The sequence below is a fragment of the Jaculus jaculus genome, chromosome 23 (genome assembly GCF_020740685.1).
Source record: "Jaculus jaculus isolate mJacJac1 chromosome 23, mJacJac1.mat.Y.cur, whole genome shotgun sequence".
NCBI lineage: Eukaryota > Metazoa > Chordata > Mammalia > Rodentia > Dipodidae > Jaculus > Jaculus jaculus.
This window is the reverse complement of record NC_059124.1, coordinates 4,246,247-4,262,274: the sequence shown is the minus strand read 5'-3', so window position 1 is coordinate 4,262,274 and position 16,028 is coordinate 4,246,247. Positions and strand designations below refer to the sequence as shown.

The window sequence follows — 16,028 nt, the reverse complement described above, 5'->3', positions numbered from 1 at the left end:
TAGATGCTTATCACATAATTTCATAGCTATATATTTCTTATTTCTATATGTTTTAATATAGCTATTTATTTCTTTCTGCTGTTCTATCTTCTGTATTTTTTTTTTCTTTTGGTTTTTCGAGGTAGGGTCTCACTGTGGCCCAGGCTGACCTGGAATTCACTATGTAGTCTCAGGGTGGCCTTGAACTCATGGCAATCCTCCTACCTCTGCCTCCTGAGTGCTTGGATTAAAGGTGTGTGCCACCATGCCCAGCTATCTTCTAGGTTTTTAACTAATTATTTCTTCTGTGCTTTGAACCCAGGCTCTTGTTCATGCATGGAAAGGGCTCCCTCCCAAACAATATGTGGTTTATGGAATTATGAGTTTCTTATGCTTTATTATATATCTCAGCTGCTTCAGTGTGGAATGACAGGCCTGTCTTAACTTAGAGTTTCCAAAAATCAGGACCCATGAGTATGTTGAATTGGATAAGAGCTCAATGGTGATACAAAGCCTGCATGCTATTTGATTCTGGTGCATCTTAGAAAGCCATGATATCAAAAAGGAAGTGAAGTAAGTAGCGTAAAGGACCAGAAATGAGATCATGTTCTTCAAGGAATTTATGTGGGCCTTGATCCTAGAGTCTCTGAGTTCTTTGTCACCAAGCCACATCTGCTGGAGATGTTTCCACAGGGAGAAGATGAGCAGGGAGAAGGAGACCACAGCCACAGTGAACGGAATTACAGTAAACATGGCCATGGTGAATATGGCCTTCCCTGAGAATCTTGAAAAGTCACTCACTCTGGAATTCCAAGTCATGTTTCTCTCATATTCAATCAGCCAGTCTTCCATATGTTTGCTTACTTGTGTCAGATTTAACAGCAGCAGGACCAAGCTTCCCAGCAGGATCGTCAGAAGCACTTTCTTTACTCTCCAGTTGAGATAGAGGAAAATAGGCCAGGAGAAATTGGCTATTTTGAGCAAATAAAAGATGCTGAGGATGGTAGCCACCAGAGGCCGAAATGATTGGCAAGTATCCAGGTATAAATAAGAGTTCTTTTTTTTAAATTTTTGTTTATTTTTTTATTTTTTATTTGAGAGTGACAGACAGAGAGAAAGAGACAGAGAGAAGAGTGGGCACACCAGGGCCTCCAGCCACTGCAAATGAACTCCAGACACGTGCGCCCCCTTGTGCATCTGGCTAACGTGGGTCCTGGGGAATCGAGCCTCGAACCGGGGTCCTTAGGCTTCACCAGCAAGCGCTTAACCGCTAAGCCATCTCTCCAGCCCATAAATAAGAATTCTTAATTCTGTTCCAGCCATAAATGAAAATGAGTGACACACAATCTTAAACCAACTGGCTACCATTTCCCATATCAAACCAATTCTGGAAATGGCCAAGGAGACAATTATTTGGTCAATAGTGGCGAACTTTCTTTTACTGACTGTGTCAGTGCAGTTTATCAGTTCTATGAACCCATTGCTCAGATTCCCGAGTAGGAACTCAGCAACCATGACTACAGAGATGACCCTCTGCATACCCCCTCCCATGTCCAAGCTGACAACACTCACTGCTGCCCACCGGTGACCTGAAGCACTTTGTGTCCTGAGACGTATGTCCAGTGTGTCTTTCTTCCTCTCCTGCTTCACCTGGATTTATTTACCTCATGCGAAGTCAAGGGTCTTGCAGATTTATCAATTTATCTGCAAATGGCCTTATGAAAACCTTTATTTTCCTCTGCTTTCTGTGCTGCGACCAAGCTAAGCTATTAATGTCCTCATTATGGACTGAAATACTTCATAGATGATTTTGAAATAGAGTCAGGCTCACGTTTGCTAACATGCAAATTTCTTTATCTTTTGCATCACTACTATAGAAAATTTGGTTTAATGATTTGAGTCTGAGGAATATAAAGATTATAAAAAATACAATTTATCTCTGTTGAGAAATAACTCAGTCAGTAAAAGAACTTCTCTTGGAAGCATGAGGACTTGAATTCCAAAGCTCATGTTAAAAACAATAAATAAAAAGCACACATGGTTGATACACATTGTAATCCCAGCACTAGGAGGTAGAGAAAAGTGGATCCATAACTCACTGGTCAACTGGTCTACCCTTCCTGATGAGTTAACAAAGAAAATAACAATAATAATAATATAATAAAACAAGAAAGCTAGATAAGTATGATGCCTCGTGCCTTTAGTACAAGCACTCGGGAGGCTGAGATAGAAGGACAGCTATGAGTTCAAGGCCTGAGATTACACAGTGAATTCCAGGTCAGCCTGGGCGAGAGTGAGACCCTCCCTTGAAAAGGAAGGAAAGGTTATCTGGTGCTGACTTCACTCTCCATTGTAGAATTTGCTTCTCTATTTTTCAGTTGGATGCAGATCCCGAGGAGAAAACCAGCCCCATCGCACCTCACCAGGGCCTCAGCTGAAACCAAGAGTAACTGGGGAACTGAGCAAGAGTGCTGTGTTCTTGGTGAACCTGGTACCAGCACAAGGGTGAAGGATATGGACACAGAAGACACTCAACTCCTACCAAACCAGGTATTCAGAGACAGAGAACCTCCCAAGACCTCGTCACTGAAGTAGACCTCAACGAACCCATCATGGCTCAGGGAAATTTGCACAGAGGGTGAGGAAAGATTGTCATAGCCACACATTGGGTCATTGTGCACAGAGACATTGCCTCTTACCCATTACTGATGGCCGACCCCGCACTGCATGACCCACAATCCCCAACAAGGAGGGTCCCTGCGGAGGGGGAGGGCAGGGAGGAGGCTAACAACAGTGCCAACATGGCTGTATACTCACTGTGTACATAACTAATAAAAAACAAAAACAAAAAAAAAGAAGGAAGGAAGAAAAGAACCTGAGGAATAGTATCCAAGATTGTACTCTGGTCTTCATATTCATGTGCATAGTGACACTCATGCATGCAACACACACACACACACACACACACACACACACACACACAATCAAAATCCAGTTCAACAAATAACGTAACTCAATGAGTTCCTTCCTCCCTCCCCCCCGCCCCCTTGCGTGTGTGCCTAATAGCATTGCCTCTGAGGGAACGTGAAGTACCCAGAAACAGTGCTCTGTAATTCCTGAGTCCTCAGTTCCTTGTGGAGCCCCTATTCTTCCAACAATGAAAATGCAAATGTAGAGGAAAAAGCTCACGTTCAGGATCGCTACATACGACAGTGTAATCAAGGCATAAAAGAAAAAGCTTACTTTGTTGATACAAATATCCTTAGTTTCTCAGTTTTTAGAATTTTGTTGACTCTCTCCTTTTCACCTATATGTTTTGAAAGAGAGAGAGAGAGAGAACGGAGAGAGAAGGATGGGGTCTTGGTTCTTCATAATGAATATTTATTCCTTTCCTTTCTCTGACTTGTGAAATGTAAGATATGATATGATATGATATGATATTCTGTTTGCTTTAGTATTTGGACTGATACATTTTTACATTTTCCATTTCAGATGGGAGCAGGACCTGAGGAGAGAAACGACCCAGAGCACTCCACCCTGGCCCCGCTGAAACCACAGAGGAAGCGGGGAAATGAGCAAGAGCGCTGTTTTCTCAGTTAAGCTGATACCAACACAAGAGTGAAGGAGATAGTTACTGAGGACACTCAACTCCTACCAAAGCAGAGATGCAGAGGCTCCTAAGAGCCCATCACTGAAGCAGACTTAAAATGCTCCCAGCATGGCTCAGGGAATTTTGCAGAAGAGGGGGTGAAAAGATTGTTAGAGTCACAAGTTGTGTCATTTTGCACAGAGGTATTGCCTCTTCCCCACAATCCCCATCACCAATGAGGTTGACCTGCATCCCCAAGGAGGAAGGCCTCTTCAGAAAAGGGTCAGGGAGGAGGGAAAGGATGGTACCAACATGTGTTGTTTACGTACAAAATATGTCCATATCTAACAAAAAATGCTTTTCCATAACCATGAGGAAAATGGATTAGATACCACACAGAAATACTTTTACCAGTAGTCTGAAAGTAAAGAGAAAATAGACAAAGGTAGGGTGAGGAGACTGAAGAGCTGACTGACTTCCTGGGGCGTGGATAAGTGCACGAAGCCTGGAGTCTTACTATTTACTGTCATTCACTGAAGGTCTTCTGCCTTTGAGTGAACTGTGGTCCATCTCTAAAGCTCTGCATGTTTAGAAGATACACAGTTTAACTTTCTTTTATCGATGGACTGGCCAGGTAAATGTCAACTACAAGGGCCTCTGATGGGTATTGATGTGTCAACCTCCTTCCTCAAGAGACTGCATCTTATTTTTCACCTTCATTTAGAATCATGCTTCTAATAATTATGTTTCTGAAAGGCTATTTTTGGATTTTCTTGTGAATTAAAGTCAGCTGACCATAAGTTCTGTTTTTTTCTTTTTTTATTAATTAGTTTTGTACTCCGTGAATACAGTCAATTTGGTACCATTATTAGGCTCATCCATTACCTACCCCCTTGGCCCCTCCTTGTTGAGGTATATGGGTCGTGCATTCTGGAGTTAGCCCACAGTTATGGGTAGGATAAATGTCTGCATATCATGACCCAACGTGTGGCTCTGACATTCTTTCACCCCCTCTTCCGCAAAATTTCCCTGAGCCATGTAGGTTCATTTTTGGTCTGCTTCAGTGATGAGGTGTTGGGGGCCTCTGGGTCTCTGGATCTCTGATTTGGTAGGAGTTGATTTTTCTCTGTGTTGATCTCCTTCCCCCTTGTGCTGGTATTGTTAATGCTTTTTTTTTTCTCTTTCTGGCACTGAAGAGCAAGACAGTGCCTCGTGTCTGTCAGGCAAGTACGCTAGCACGGAGCCGTATCTAAGACTCCTGCAGCCCTCTCTTGTGGCTTAAAAATTTGAGTGAAATTCTCCCCAGTTGTGCAGGCCAGCCTTGAACTCATTCTGTAGCTAGGCAGGCCTTGAACTTGTGGTCCTTCTGACTAACCCTTATGAATCACTGGAAAGGTAAGGGTTGTCTGGAATTTGTTGACTTTGATGAAAAGCATGTTTCAAAATTAACTGCCTATATATAGAGATAGATGCCTTGGTTGCTGAGCAGTTTTAATGGTATTTGTTTTTACAATATGTTATGTTTGCATGCAAGTGTTTGGTTCGGTTGTTTTGTTTAGGAAGTACTATGATGTATTAAAACCCTGGAGAGAATAGGCATAGAGAGTTTATATCTTAACATTAAAAGGCTATATATGTTCTTTAAAAAAGGAAAAAAAAGGCTATATACAAAGCACCTGAACCCCCTAAAGACTCGAAGAGTTCCCACTGAGATCGGGAATAAGACAGGGGTGTCCACTCTCACCTCTGCTCTTCAACATGCTGCTAGAACCCCCAGCAACAGACCGAAGAAAGAGGAAAAGATTGGAAAGGAAGAAGTCAAGTCTGACCTATGTGCAGATGACACGATCCCATACACAAGTGACCCCAAAGCAAATTAAAACAGCTGGTCTTTCAGCGTTTCCATGCCAAGATGCAACTGTCTCCAGCCAGGAGGCTAGCAGGGGACTGAAGAGTGGACCTGGCAAGGGGCTTCGAGACAGCAGCCTGGCAGAGCCATTTTCTAGATTTTAACTTATCTATTTGCAAGAGTAAGCATAGAAGCAAAATTTTGGGGGTTGGTAATCAGACCTTGTGTTATTTAAGAACAAATGCTTTTGTACTAGTTTGTATATATATATATATTGTTTTTTCAAGGTAGGGTCTCACTCTGGTCTAGGCTGACCTGGAATGAACTATGTAGTCTCAGGGTGGCCTCGAACTCTCAGTGATCCTCCTACCTCTGCCTCCCAAGTGCTGGGATTAAAGGTGTGTGCCACCATGCCCAGCTTGTACTGGTTAATTTTTAATTAATTTATTTTTTTTCGCAATTTTTATTAACATTTTCCATAATTATAAAAAAATCCCATGGTAATACCTCCCCCCCTGCACTTTCCCCTTTGATTAATTTATTTTTATTAGCATAAAAGAATTGGGTTTCAACATGTATCACAAAGGTATTGCACTGACATGCAAAAAAGAGCATGGGTAGGATAAGTGGAAAACAAAAATCAGGGATAAATTTCCATTCTTAGCTTAAGGTAACCTACTTCATCTCAAGAAAGCTACAAGTCTTGCGTGTGTGTGTGTGTGTGTGTGTGTGTGTGTGTACAAACAGCCACAAAATTCTATAGACACATCACTCCATACGAACACATCACCAGCTACAGTTGTTGTGAAAGCAAAGTCTTTATGGTCATGTACATGTTATCATCATTACTAATACAGTGGTCTTTCACTGGTACTGTGTTATATCCTCCTTCCCAGTACAGATAGGATTGGATATATGTTCATTTGAAATTTACTCATTACTGTATAGAATATCATTATATTTTCATTGAAACTGTATTAGGCATGAGGAAAGGAACATATTAACTACTGCAAGAAATTTCCACCTTCTCAAAAACATGGCATATATCTGGATTTTTTTCATTTCTAGTTTTTGTTATTAGTTATGGTTATACCCAGTATGTAAACAGCACATGCTGGTACCATCCTTACCCTCATCCCTGTGCCAACCTCTAAAGGGTCCCTCCTCATTGGGGATGCCAGTTATCCCCATGGGGACTGTGGGTCATGTGTCGTGAGGGTAGCCGTTAGTTAAGGGGAAGAGGCAATGTCTCTGTGCATAATGTCTCAACTTGTGGCTTTAATGGTCTTTCTGCATCCTCTTCCGCAAATTTCCCTAAGCCATGTTGGGTTCGTTTTAGGTCTACTGCAGTGATGTGCACTTGAGAACCTCTGAATCTCTGCATCTCTGGTTTGTTAGGAGTTGAGTGTCCACAGTGTCTGTCTCCTTCACTCTTGTGCTGATATCAGGTTCACCAAGAAAGCAGCATTCTTGCTCATTTCCCCACTATCTCTATTGCTTCAGCTGGGGCCCTGATGAAGTGTGATGGACTGATTCTCTCCTCAGGTCCTATGTCCACTTGAAAAAGAGAAGCAGATCCTCCAAAGGAGTGTGAAGTCAGCACAAGTTAAATGGGATAACCATTTTTTAGTTTAGAGAGAATTTAATAGGTATAAACACTCTGTAGCCCAAGATTGGTAGGAGCTTGGTATTAGAGAGTGAGCCCCTTCTCTGGATATGTTTCTAACTTGTTTCCCAGCTCCAGCTATGGGTTCCTTTCCACTGAACATACCTGCTAGTCGATCCAAGAGCAGTTGGTTTCCCACCATGGCTGTGTGCCACTGTTGCACTTGTGTGAGCATCACGTCAGGTTGTTTGCTTTTGGGTAGCTTAGGCCTCCAGTTGCTTGGACAGATGATAGCAATTTTCCCCCAGTAGCACATGTAGAACCTTCTGGCAATAGTCAGGCTACCTGGGGACTGGCTCTCTCCCAGATTCTTGTAGGGTCTCTCAGCGTTCTGTGCCAACAGCATATCTGTCTTTGGCAGTATGGTCTTGTCATTAACCTCTGGTGGGTAATCAAGTGCTCTGACAGAAGTCTGTCTTGTTTGTTTTGGGAGATCTAGTAGGTCTCTGATCAACAGCTCATTGTGGACGTTAACTGCATGTTGGTACTTGGAGTTACAGGCAAGCACCAAGGGAAAAGAAGGAAGAAGGAGATAAGAAATTTTTTAAAAAGAAAGAAAGAGAGAAACAGGAGAGAATTGAGGCTAGGTTTCATCTCACCCTTTCCAAAGCTGTTTGACTCAGCTGTTCCCTCTAATGTCCTGATGAGGGTTCAACCTTTTTGTCTGTCTTCCAGGATATAGGATTTTCCAGTTCCACTTGTGGCCAGTTTTGTGCCCCGCACCACCACCCTTACCCTCCTCTCCAGCCCCTGCCCCATTGACTGGTCCTCGAGATGCCTATACGGTAAACAATTTAGTAAACATTTTAATAAAATCCATGCATGTGACTTATTTCCAAATGCCTTCTCGTTTTTGTTGCCATTGTGAGTCTACTTTAAGAGACTTATTCTCATTAGATATAACAACTAATTGGATAGTTTATTCTAAGTTATTTTTGAATGTGTATATGTGCATGTACCTGTTGAGGTGTGTACTTATGTGTGTTTGTGCATGCATGTGGAGGGCAGAGATTGGCATGAGGTGTCTTCTTTTATTGCTTTCCACCATATTGAGACAAAATCTCTCTTGAATCCAGAGCCCACTGACTTGGTTAGTCTAACAAGTGGATGTGCTTTAGAGATGTCCTGTCCCTGCCTCCACAGGGCTTGGTTTACAGGAGTGTTCCACCATGCCTAGCATCTACATGGTTACCAGTGATCAATACTAACACTAGAGTGGCATCCCTTTTATCCCACAGAGTCATTTCTACAAGTTCTAAATTGATACACCTTAGTATCTTATTTGGTGATTTTCTTTAGCTTGCTAATAGTATCCCACTAAGAGGTGGTAGAAGGAATGTAGGAGCCAAAGACAGGGGAGGAGCGCTAACAGTGCTGTCTTCCAGACACAACGTGGCCTTGACGTTCATGACCTCACAGTGGCCGATTACACCTGCACAAGCCTTGCATAATGGGAGGGGAAAATGACGACGTTAAAGCAGAAGAGAGACTAGATGTAAAGAAAAGGGATGCAGTGGAGGGACAACTTGGGAGGGAGAAAGAAGGGTAATTGGAGAGTATTATGATCATGATATATTGCTTATATTTATGTAATTGTAAATAAAAAGTTTTTGATAAATATACTGATTAGATTTCCAGATTAGATTAGATTATGTGCAGAAACACATGCTGGAGGCAAGAAAAATAAATACGTACCATTTTGATAAGTGTAGTTTTTTGTCTTTTCTCGTTTTGTTGGTTAGTAACTTTAGCATAATGTTTGTTTTGCCCTTGATATCAGAATAAGATTCCATGTTTCAGCATTAGTCATAATTTTCCTGTATTTGGTTAGCACATGCATTTATTACGTCATTTTCATTTCCTTCGCTAAGTTGGTTTATTAAAAATTTGTTCCATAAACAGTATTCAATGAAGAGACACATCACACTGAAATTTGAGTAGGAAGTGCTTCAGATAAGGAATTTGTAACTATAGTGAGGAAATAGAATAATGAGGAATGGGGTGGAGCAGAGGAAAGATGACTCAACTGAATATGGCAATGGGGGTTATATAAAGAACAGTCCTGATACCTAGGGAAAGCATATAACAATTCATCAAGAAAACACACACACAAGATCAGAACATGACATTAAAGATAACCAGCTCCTCTGAGCTGAGTCATTGAACTATATGAAAACCCACTGTTTATTATTTCCCAAAGCCTTCTTTGTGGGAATTGAGAAACTACTCACAGACAGATCTGTTGTGAATGTTGGTTATACAAAACTATTTGAGGGGTGAATGGAAAATGCTGCTGAAGGCATTCTTGAATATGAGGGTTATAAGTCCCTTGAAAGCACACTTCAGGCTGCCAAATGGAGAAAGTGCCCATGCGACTGATTCAACCACCACAATATGCAGTTAATGCAGTTTGTATTTTAAGTAAGTCACCCTGCTTATAACCATGTTTTGTTTTTTTATTTTTAATTTTTCTGTGGATTACTATTGAACCTCACAGGATCTGTATCTAAAGAGATTCCTTTGGTTTTTTTGCTATGCCTACATATTCTTATTTCTTTATTACACTCTTTCTTCCATATCTGCAGGCCATGATCTGTGGATTCAATGAACTTAAGAAAAATTCTTCTGCTCCAAACACGTACACACTTTTTTGAGTGATTTCCAAAACAGAAGAGAGCAACCACTACTGTACAAAACGTTTACAATGCAGTGGGTGCTGCCATCTACAGGTGATTCAAAACACAGTGAAAGCGTAGGCAGTAGTACGTTTCTAATTATCACGTCACTTTGCATAAGTGAAATTTAAAGCCACAAAGTTTTTGTACCCATGAGAAGTCCTATAAGAAATCCCCCCGCGGGGGAAAAGACAGCCTATGCCTTATATCTACCCACATCTATGTGAAGCTAGAGAATGGACCCAGGCTCCCACACGCTAGACAAGCTCATCCCAAGCGAGCTGCACCCCCGGCCTTGATGGGTTCACAGAGCTAAAACAACTCAACAAAATTTACACTTAAATTGGAGATAATTCCAATATTCAAAATAGCTCAAATCTAGTAACCATAAGTTGTGTTAGTGGATCCTCTTTTCCAATTATTACATGCCAATTGAATTTAAATAAAATTCAGGGAAAGCTAGTGATCTAAAATGGTGGTCAAGATTATCAGTTGCCACACATACACAATTTTTATATTTTTTCATGATTCTCATGCAAATACTCTCTCTTAATGAATTCTCCAAAAATTGACTTCCTGGGTTTGACAAATAAAAATTGACGTCAAACTCTGTAACTGGTCTGTTTTACTTGTGACAACCACATTTGAGTAAAATAATTCACTTTCGAAAGCATTCCTCAAAATATCAACTACAGTGGTACAATAATGTGGAGCCAAAATATTTGGAGCTGATTGCTCCATTAGGCAGGTTAAGCTCCATCTCCTCTCTGTTCTTTTTCAGGAATCTCAGTTTCAAATACACAACCCGAGAATGCTTATATTTTCAGTGACCAAGACTGTTATTTATATATTTTTGTGGGGTGTGTGGGTGGGTGTGCATGCATGCTTGTGCACTTGTACAAAAGGCAGATTTTAACAAATTCATATTCAAAGAGAAACATTCTTTTTGTATTATTTTTAAAAACTTTCTTTATTTCTTTTTTTTTTATAAAATTTTTATTTATTTATTTGAGAGTGACAGACACAGAAAGAAAGACAGATAAAGGGAGAGAGAGAGAATGGGCACGCCAGGGCTTCCAGCCTCTGCAAACAAACTCCAGACGCGTGTGCCCCCTTGTGCATCTGGCTAACGTGGGACCTGGGGAACCGATGCTCGAACCGGGGTCCTTAGGCTTCACAGGCAAGCGCTTAACTGCTAAGCCATCCCTCCAGCCCAAAAAACTTTTTTATTTATTTTTTGCAAGCACAGAGAGAGTGAGATAGAAAGGGAGAGAAAGAGAGAAAACAGGATGTGCCAGGGCCTCTAATCACTGCAAATGGATTTTCCACTTAGTTCATCCTGATTTACATAGGTGCTGGGCCATCAGGCTTTGCAAGCAAACACTTCAGCCACTGAGCAATCTCTCTAGCCACCATTTTTTGTATTCCTAATGTTCCTAAATGGTTTAGTAAATAAGCAATCCTGTTACTAAAGTGTCACCAATTTCAAGTCTTAGAGAAGAAAGGATCTTCTTTTGGTTAAGTTTCAACAATTGAAGATCAGGTTAGTCTCATAGATGACTAGCTTTCAAAATTATTCTTACAGTGAGGAACAGAAGACATAGACAGGGCTATGATTTCAGGATAAGACTTTATTACCTGTTCACCACAGCAATATTTTAAAATATTTTATGTTCATTATTTATCTATTTATTTGAGAGCGACAGACACTGGGAGAAAGACAAATAGAGGGAGAGAGAGAGAGAATGGGCCCGCCAGGGCTTCCAGCCACTGCAAACAAACTCAGGACCCGTGCGCCCCCTTGTGCATCTGGCTAACATGGGACCTGGGGAACCAAGCCTCGAACCGGGGTCCTTAGGCTTCACAGGCAAGTGCTTAACCACTAAGCCATCTCTCCAGCCCACCACAGCAATTTTTAAACTATATTTTAGTAACAATACATAAAAGACAGTTTGAAACTCACTTAACAAAGCAAATTTGATAAAATGTCTTTGGGTTTCATATATATGTAATTCTAACCATTATCCACAATATACTTGAAAATTTCACAGACCAACAAACAGAAATTCGGTGGACTCTACTGACCTGCATGTAATTTCACTTCGATATTGTAACATATACATACATTTCAGTAAATATACAAATACAAGTATTATAACTTTTGGAATCAATCGAAGTGGAAAAAATAAGAAATTGCATAAACCAGAAGTTAAATCAATTCCTTATTTTTAATTTTTTTCTTAAAATTTTTGTTATATTCATTTATTTATTTATTTATTTGAGAGAGACAGACAGAGAGAGAAAGAGGCAGATAGATAGATAGATAGATAGATAGATAGATAGATAGATAGATAGATAGATATAGAGAGAGGATGCTCCGGGGCCTCCAGCCTCCCTTTCCTAGTATTATTATTATTGTTGTAGTTATTATTATTTTTATTATTTTGGGTTTTGGTGGAGCTGTGAGGATACAATCCACTAAAGATATATTCTTTCTCTTGAACCAGTTTATACAGTTCACCGGGGCTATGAATCCATTCCCTAGCCTGGACCAGGCTGACCTAGAATTAACTAAGTATTTTTAGGGTGGCCTTGAACTCACACAATCCTCCTACCTCTGCTTCCTGAGTGCTGGGATTAAAGGCATGCACCACCACGCCTGACTGGTTTTCTGATTTTTCATTCCACGTGTTGTTCTTTAATTTCTTCCATATTTGCAGAAAGATCTTCAAGTATGCATTAGAAAACCAAAACTTGGTTAATAGGCCTTGATTTTTTTCCCTGTACTTCCACCTGATTTTCAGCCTTAAATGCATTAGTGTTACCATTAATTATTTTACATAACAAACTTTTGGACCTCGGACAAAAACCCTTAGAAAACAATATCTGTTTTTAGGCCATTGGAAGAGGTGAACCAACAGGACACTTCAGGCAAGAACTATAGGAACAATGGTATGAAATGCTATTTTTAAGAATTATAAACAGATACAAAGAAATACATGAATCACTGCATATGTATATGTGACTACAGATTGCTCCTTTGGAAATTTGAAAAAGGCTAAAATTTAAGAAAATTCATGCATACAGCTGCAATAATGATAATAAGCATGTGTTGGACAGAAATTATTCCAAATATACCATTATAAATCTTACAAAGTTAAAGAACAACACACAGCAAATGACTATTTATGAATGGAGGACTTTCTTGTGGGCACTTCTTCCCCCCTCCCAAATATGCAAGATGATCCTCTTAGTGGCTTACAAACCAGAAGGTTCTGCATCCTCGAGCCTGTGCCTTAGTCCCTGTAGCACTGAGAACAAGGCCTGTCTCAGCTTATTATTTCCAAGAATCAGGACACAGGAGTGGCCACAAGGAAAAACCGTTAGAGTAGCCTTCCCAAACATAATGATCAGACTCGCCTCCATCTCAAATGTCCAAACTTGCGTCGCTAGAGACAGAAAGAAGGAGATGTAAAGTAGGAGGAAGACGGTGACAGACTGCAAGGCTTTGACGTGGGCGGTGGTCCTGGCATCTCGGCCCCCTTGGCCACTGTGCTGAATCTTGTTGCGATGTTTCCACAGGGAGAAGAAGAGCAGAAGGAAAGCTATCAGGGACACACCAAAGGGTGCAAATAAGAACATAAAGTTGGGGAATAAGAGCAACTTTGAGTACTGTATAAAGATCCTCTCACTGGACATATAAGATGTGTTTCCCATTGGTCCTTCAATCAGGACATCAATTCGGATATATGTCAGTATGGTGTTTGCAAACAAGGCAACCAGGGACACCAGCAATGCCATGTAAATCACCTTTTCACATCTCCACTTTAGGTAGAGAAAAAGAGAGTTTGAGAAAATGGCTATCTTGAGAAAATAAACGATACTGAGGCTGGTAGCAAGCCAAATATTAATATGACTGGTCAAAGTCCAGGAAACAGAAACCATTCTTAACATATATTGAGTCATTAATATAGCCGGATAAATTATAGACATACACCAGTGTAGGAAAAGCACCCAGAGGAGACAAATCCTGGAGATGGCCAGAGCTGTGAGGATTCGATCCACTAGAGATATCTTCTTTCTCTTGAGCCAATTCATGTAGCTCACCAGGGCTATAAATCCATTCCCTAGATTTCCAATTATGAATTGCAAAACGAAAATGACTGTAAATGTGTTTTGTAAGATAAGTTCCATCATATTCAAGAAAATCAATGCCAGTTACCACCCACAAGGATTTCTCTGAATTCAAAGAAAATAGTTATATTTGACTTACAAAGCTTCAGTACCTTCCTTCGTGTAAAAAGGTGGCATATACAGCATCAGAGTCGCAGACCTCAAGACATGCGAATCACGGACTTGTCAGACATTTTCATGAAAAAAGTGCAAGCTCTCTCATGACCCAGCTACCCGGCATCCACTTTCTGTGTAACTGCCACACAGCATCCTGTAGCCTCTCTGTCACTAAGGATGAAAACAAGGGCTGATATCTCCTGCTCACATGCAAATAGATAGGATACATTCATTGGCATTTTGGCTGGTGGCTCACTCCTGTCTCCAGAGGTGAATCTACCATCTTCTATTTTGACACTTAACCATTCAGAATCCTAATGCCTCTGCAAATCAATAGGAACCACACTTGAGACTTTAGAACTTCTGGGCACTGAGTATCTTTGAACAATGGAAAATCAGGACGATAAAGACAGGTGTGAACACATTATTATGTCCTTCCCACAAAATGTCACTCATCTGGTGATCCTGAATTATTTCCCCCATACTCAGTAATGACAAATGATTCATGTTTAACATTTCAGTGTACATAAAGACATGCATACTGACTTATACACACACACATTGCTAAACATACTGAGGCGCGAGTGAAAATCTTTTCAGGTAAATATTGTAGAGTATGAAATACACTTGGACTATTTCATCTCAGCATTTGAAAGCAGGAGGAAATACCTCTGCTGTCTCACGACTGAGCATGGCATGAATGAGGTGCTCCACACAAATAGAATTGTCCCCATTCTGTCACCTCCTTCCCAGAAGTTACCTCCTTTCACACTTATCAAATTTCTTAAGATTTTTTTCCACCTCTTCTCACCTCCTTGCTGTATATGACCTCACTATAAACTACAAACAAGGCAGGTGAAGGACAATAGGCTAGATGGGAGATGAGAAGGAATGGAAAGTAGTTCTTCTGCATAAATAAGGAGTAAAGGACCAAGGAAAGGTACACAGTAACAGCTGTCAAACTCAGCTGAAACACACATGGAATTAACTTCAGAAATGCAAGGGCATGTGTAGGCTATTCAGGTATAAAGTGTGGGTTTACTTTGGTCCCACGAAGCAATAAAAGAGTCAATATAGTCTATCTTGAAACTTCTCACAAACAATCCACATTAGACTCTCACATATGTAGACTCTTTTTAAAAAAATTATTTATTCGACAGAGGTAAAGTGGGAGAGAGAGAGGTGAGAATGGGCATGCCAGGGCTTCTAGCTGCTGCCAACTTTATGCACCTGGCTTACATGGGTCCTGGGAAATCGAACCTGGGTCCTTTGACTTTGTAGGCAAGCACCTTAACTGCTAAGCCATCCCTCTAGCCCATATGTAGATTCTTAGACAGCATAGCCTATTTTTAGGCAAGTTTCTCCTAAGAAAAGTAGCACAACTTGACCAAACCAGTATAATTGAGAAGTCAGTTTGCTTTGTTGGATAGTTTAGGTTGAATGAACCCAGAAAAAAAAAAGCAGAAATATCCTTAAGTCTGCCTTTGCAGTCTTTACTTTACTAGAGATCATTGAAGGATCTTGACTAATGGAGTTGCCTAGATCTGGTTTTTTTCATTAAACAACCTGAACCCCTACTGGGAGGGAGTTCCCCTTCCTAGAACTTAACTCTGATCATGGCATTTGTGACTGGTTAAGCTCAGCCCCCAAATTTGGCATTATGGCTAGCCTCATCCAGAGTCATGCCACTGAATCCACACCAATCAGCCCTCTGTGAGGCTTACCTGAGCCTGAAGGGAACTTGCGCCACAATAAGGTGATAAGAACACCCTGTCCAGGTGGGCAAGCCCTCCTTTTTGGCTTGGCAGCTCTCCTGAATTTCTAGGCCTCTGTTCCAGTAACCCTCCCTCCCTGCTCCCATGGGAGCTGCCTACCCGCTCCTGCCTTCCACATGGCAGAAGCTTTCCTTTATCCTCAATAAATGTAATAATTTTAAAGTGTACTTCTCACCAGGCATGGCGGTGCACGCCTTTAATCCCA

General features: G+C 40.9%; 2 protein-coding genes across 2 annotated transcripts; both read right to left on the bottom strand.

The window, feature by feature from the left end:
- Positions 1 to 348: 348 nt before the first annotated feature.
- Tas2r13 (taste 2 receptor member 13) lies at positions 349 to 1,518 on the bottom strand. Its single transcript, XM_045139787.1, is given in 3 exon segments — positions 349 to 989; positions 992 to 1,021; positions 1,269 to 1,518. Coding segments are annotated over 3 exon segments (921 nt in total).
- An 11,498-nt stretch (positions 1,519 to 13,016) lies between these two features.
- On the bottom strand, positions 13,017 to 13,703 carry LOC123456477 (taste receptor type 2 member 14-like). The gene has a single exon (XM_045139786.1). The coding sequence runs from the start codon at positions 13,701 to 13,703 to the stop codon at positions 13,017 to 13,019; it is 687 nt and encodes a 228-aa protein (XP_044995721.1).
- Between the last annotated feature and the right edge of the window lie 2,325 nt (positions 13,704 to 16,028).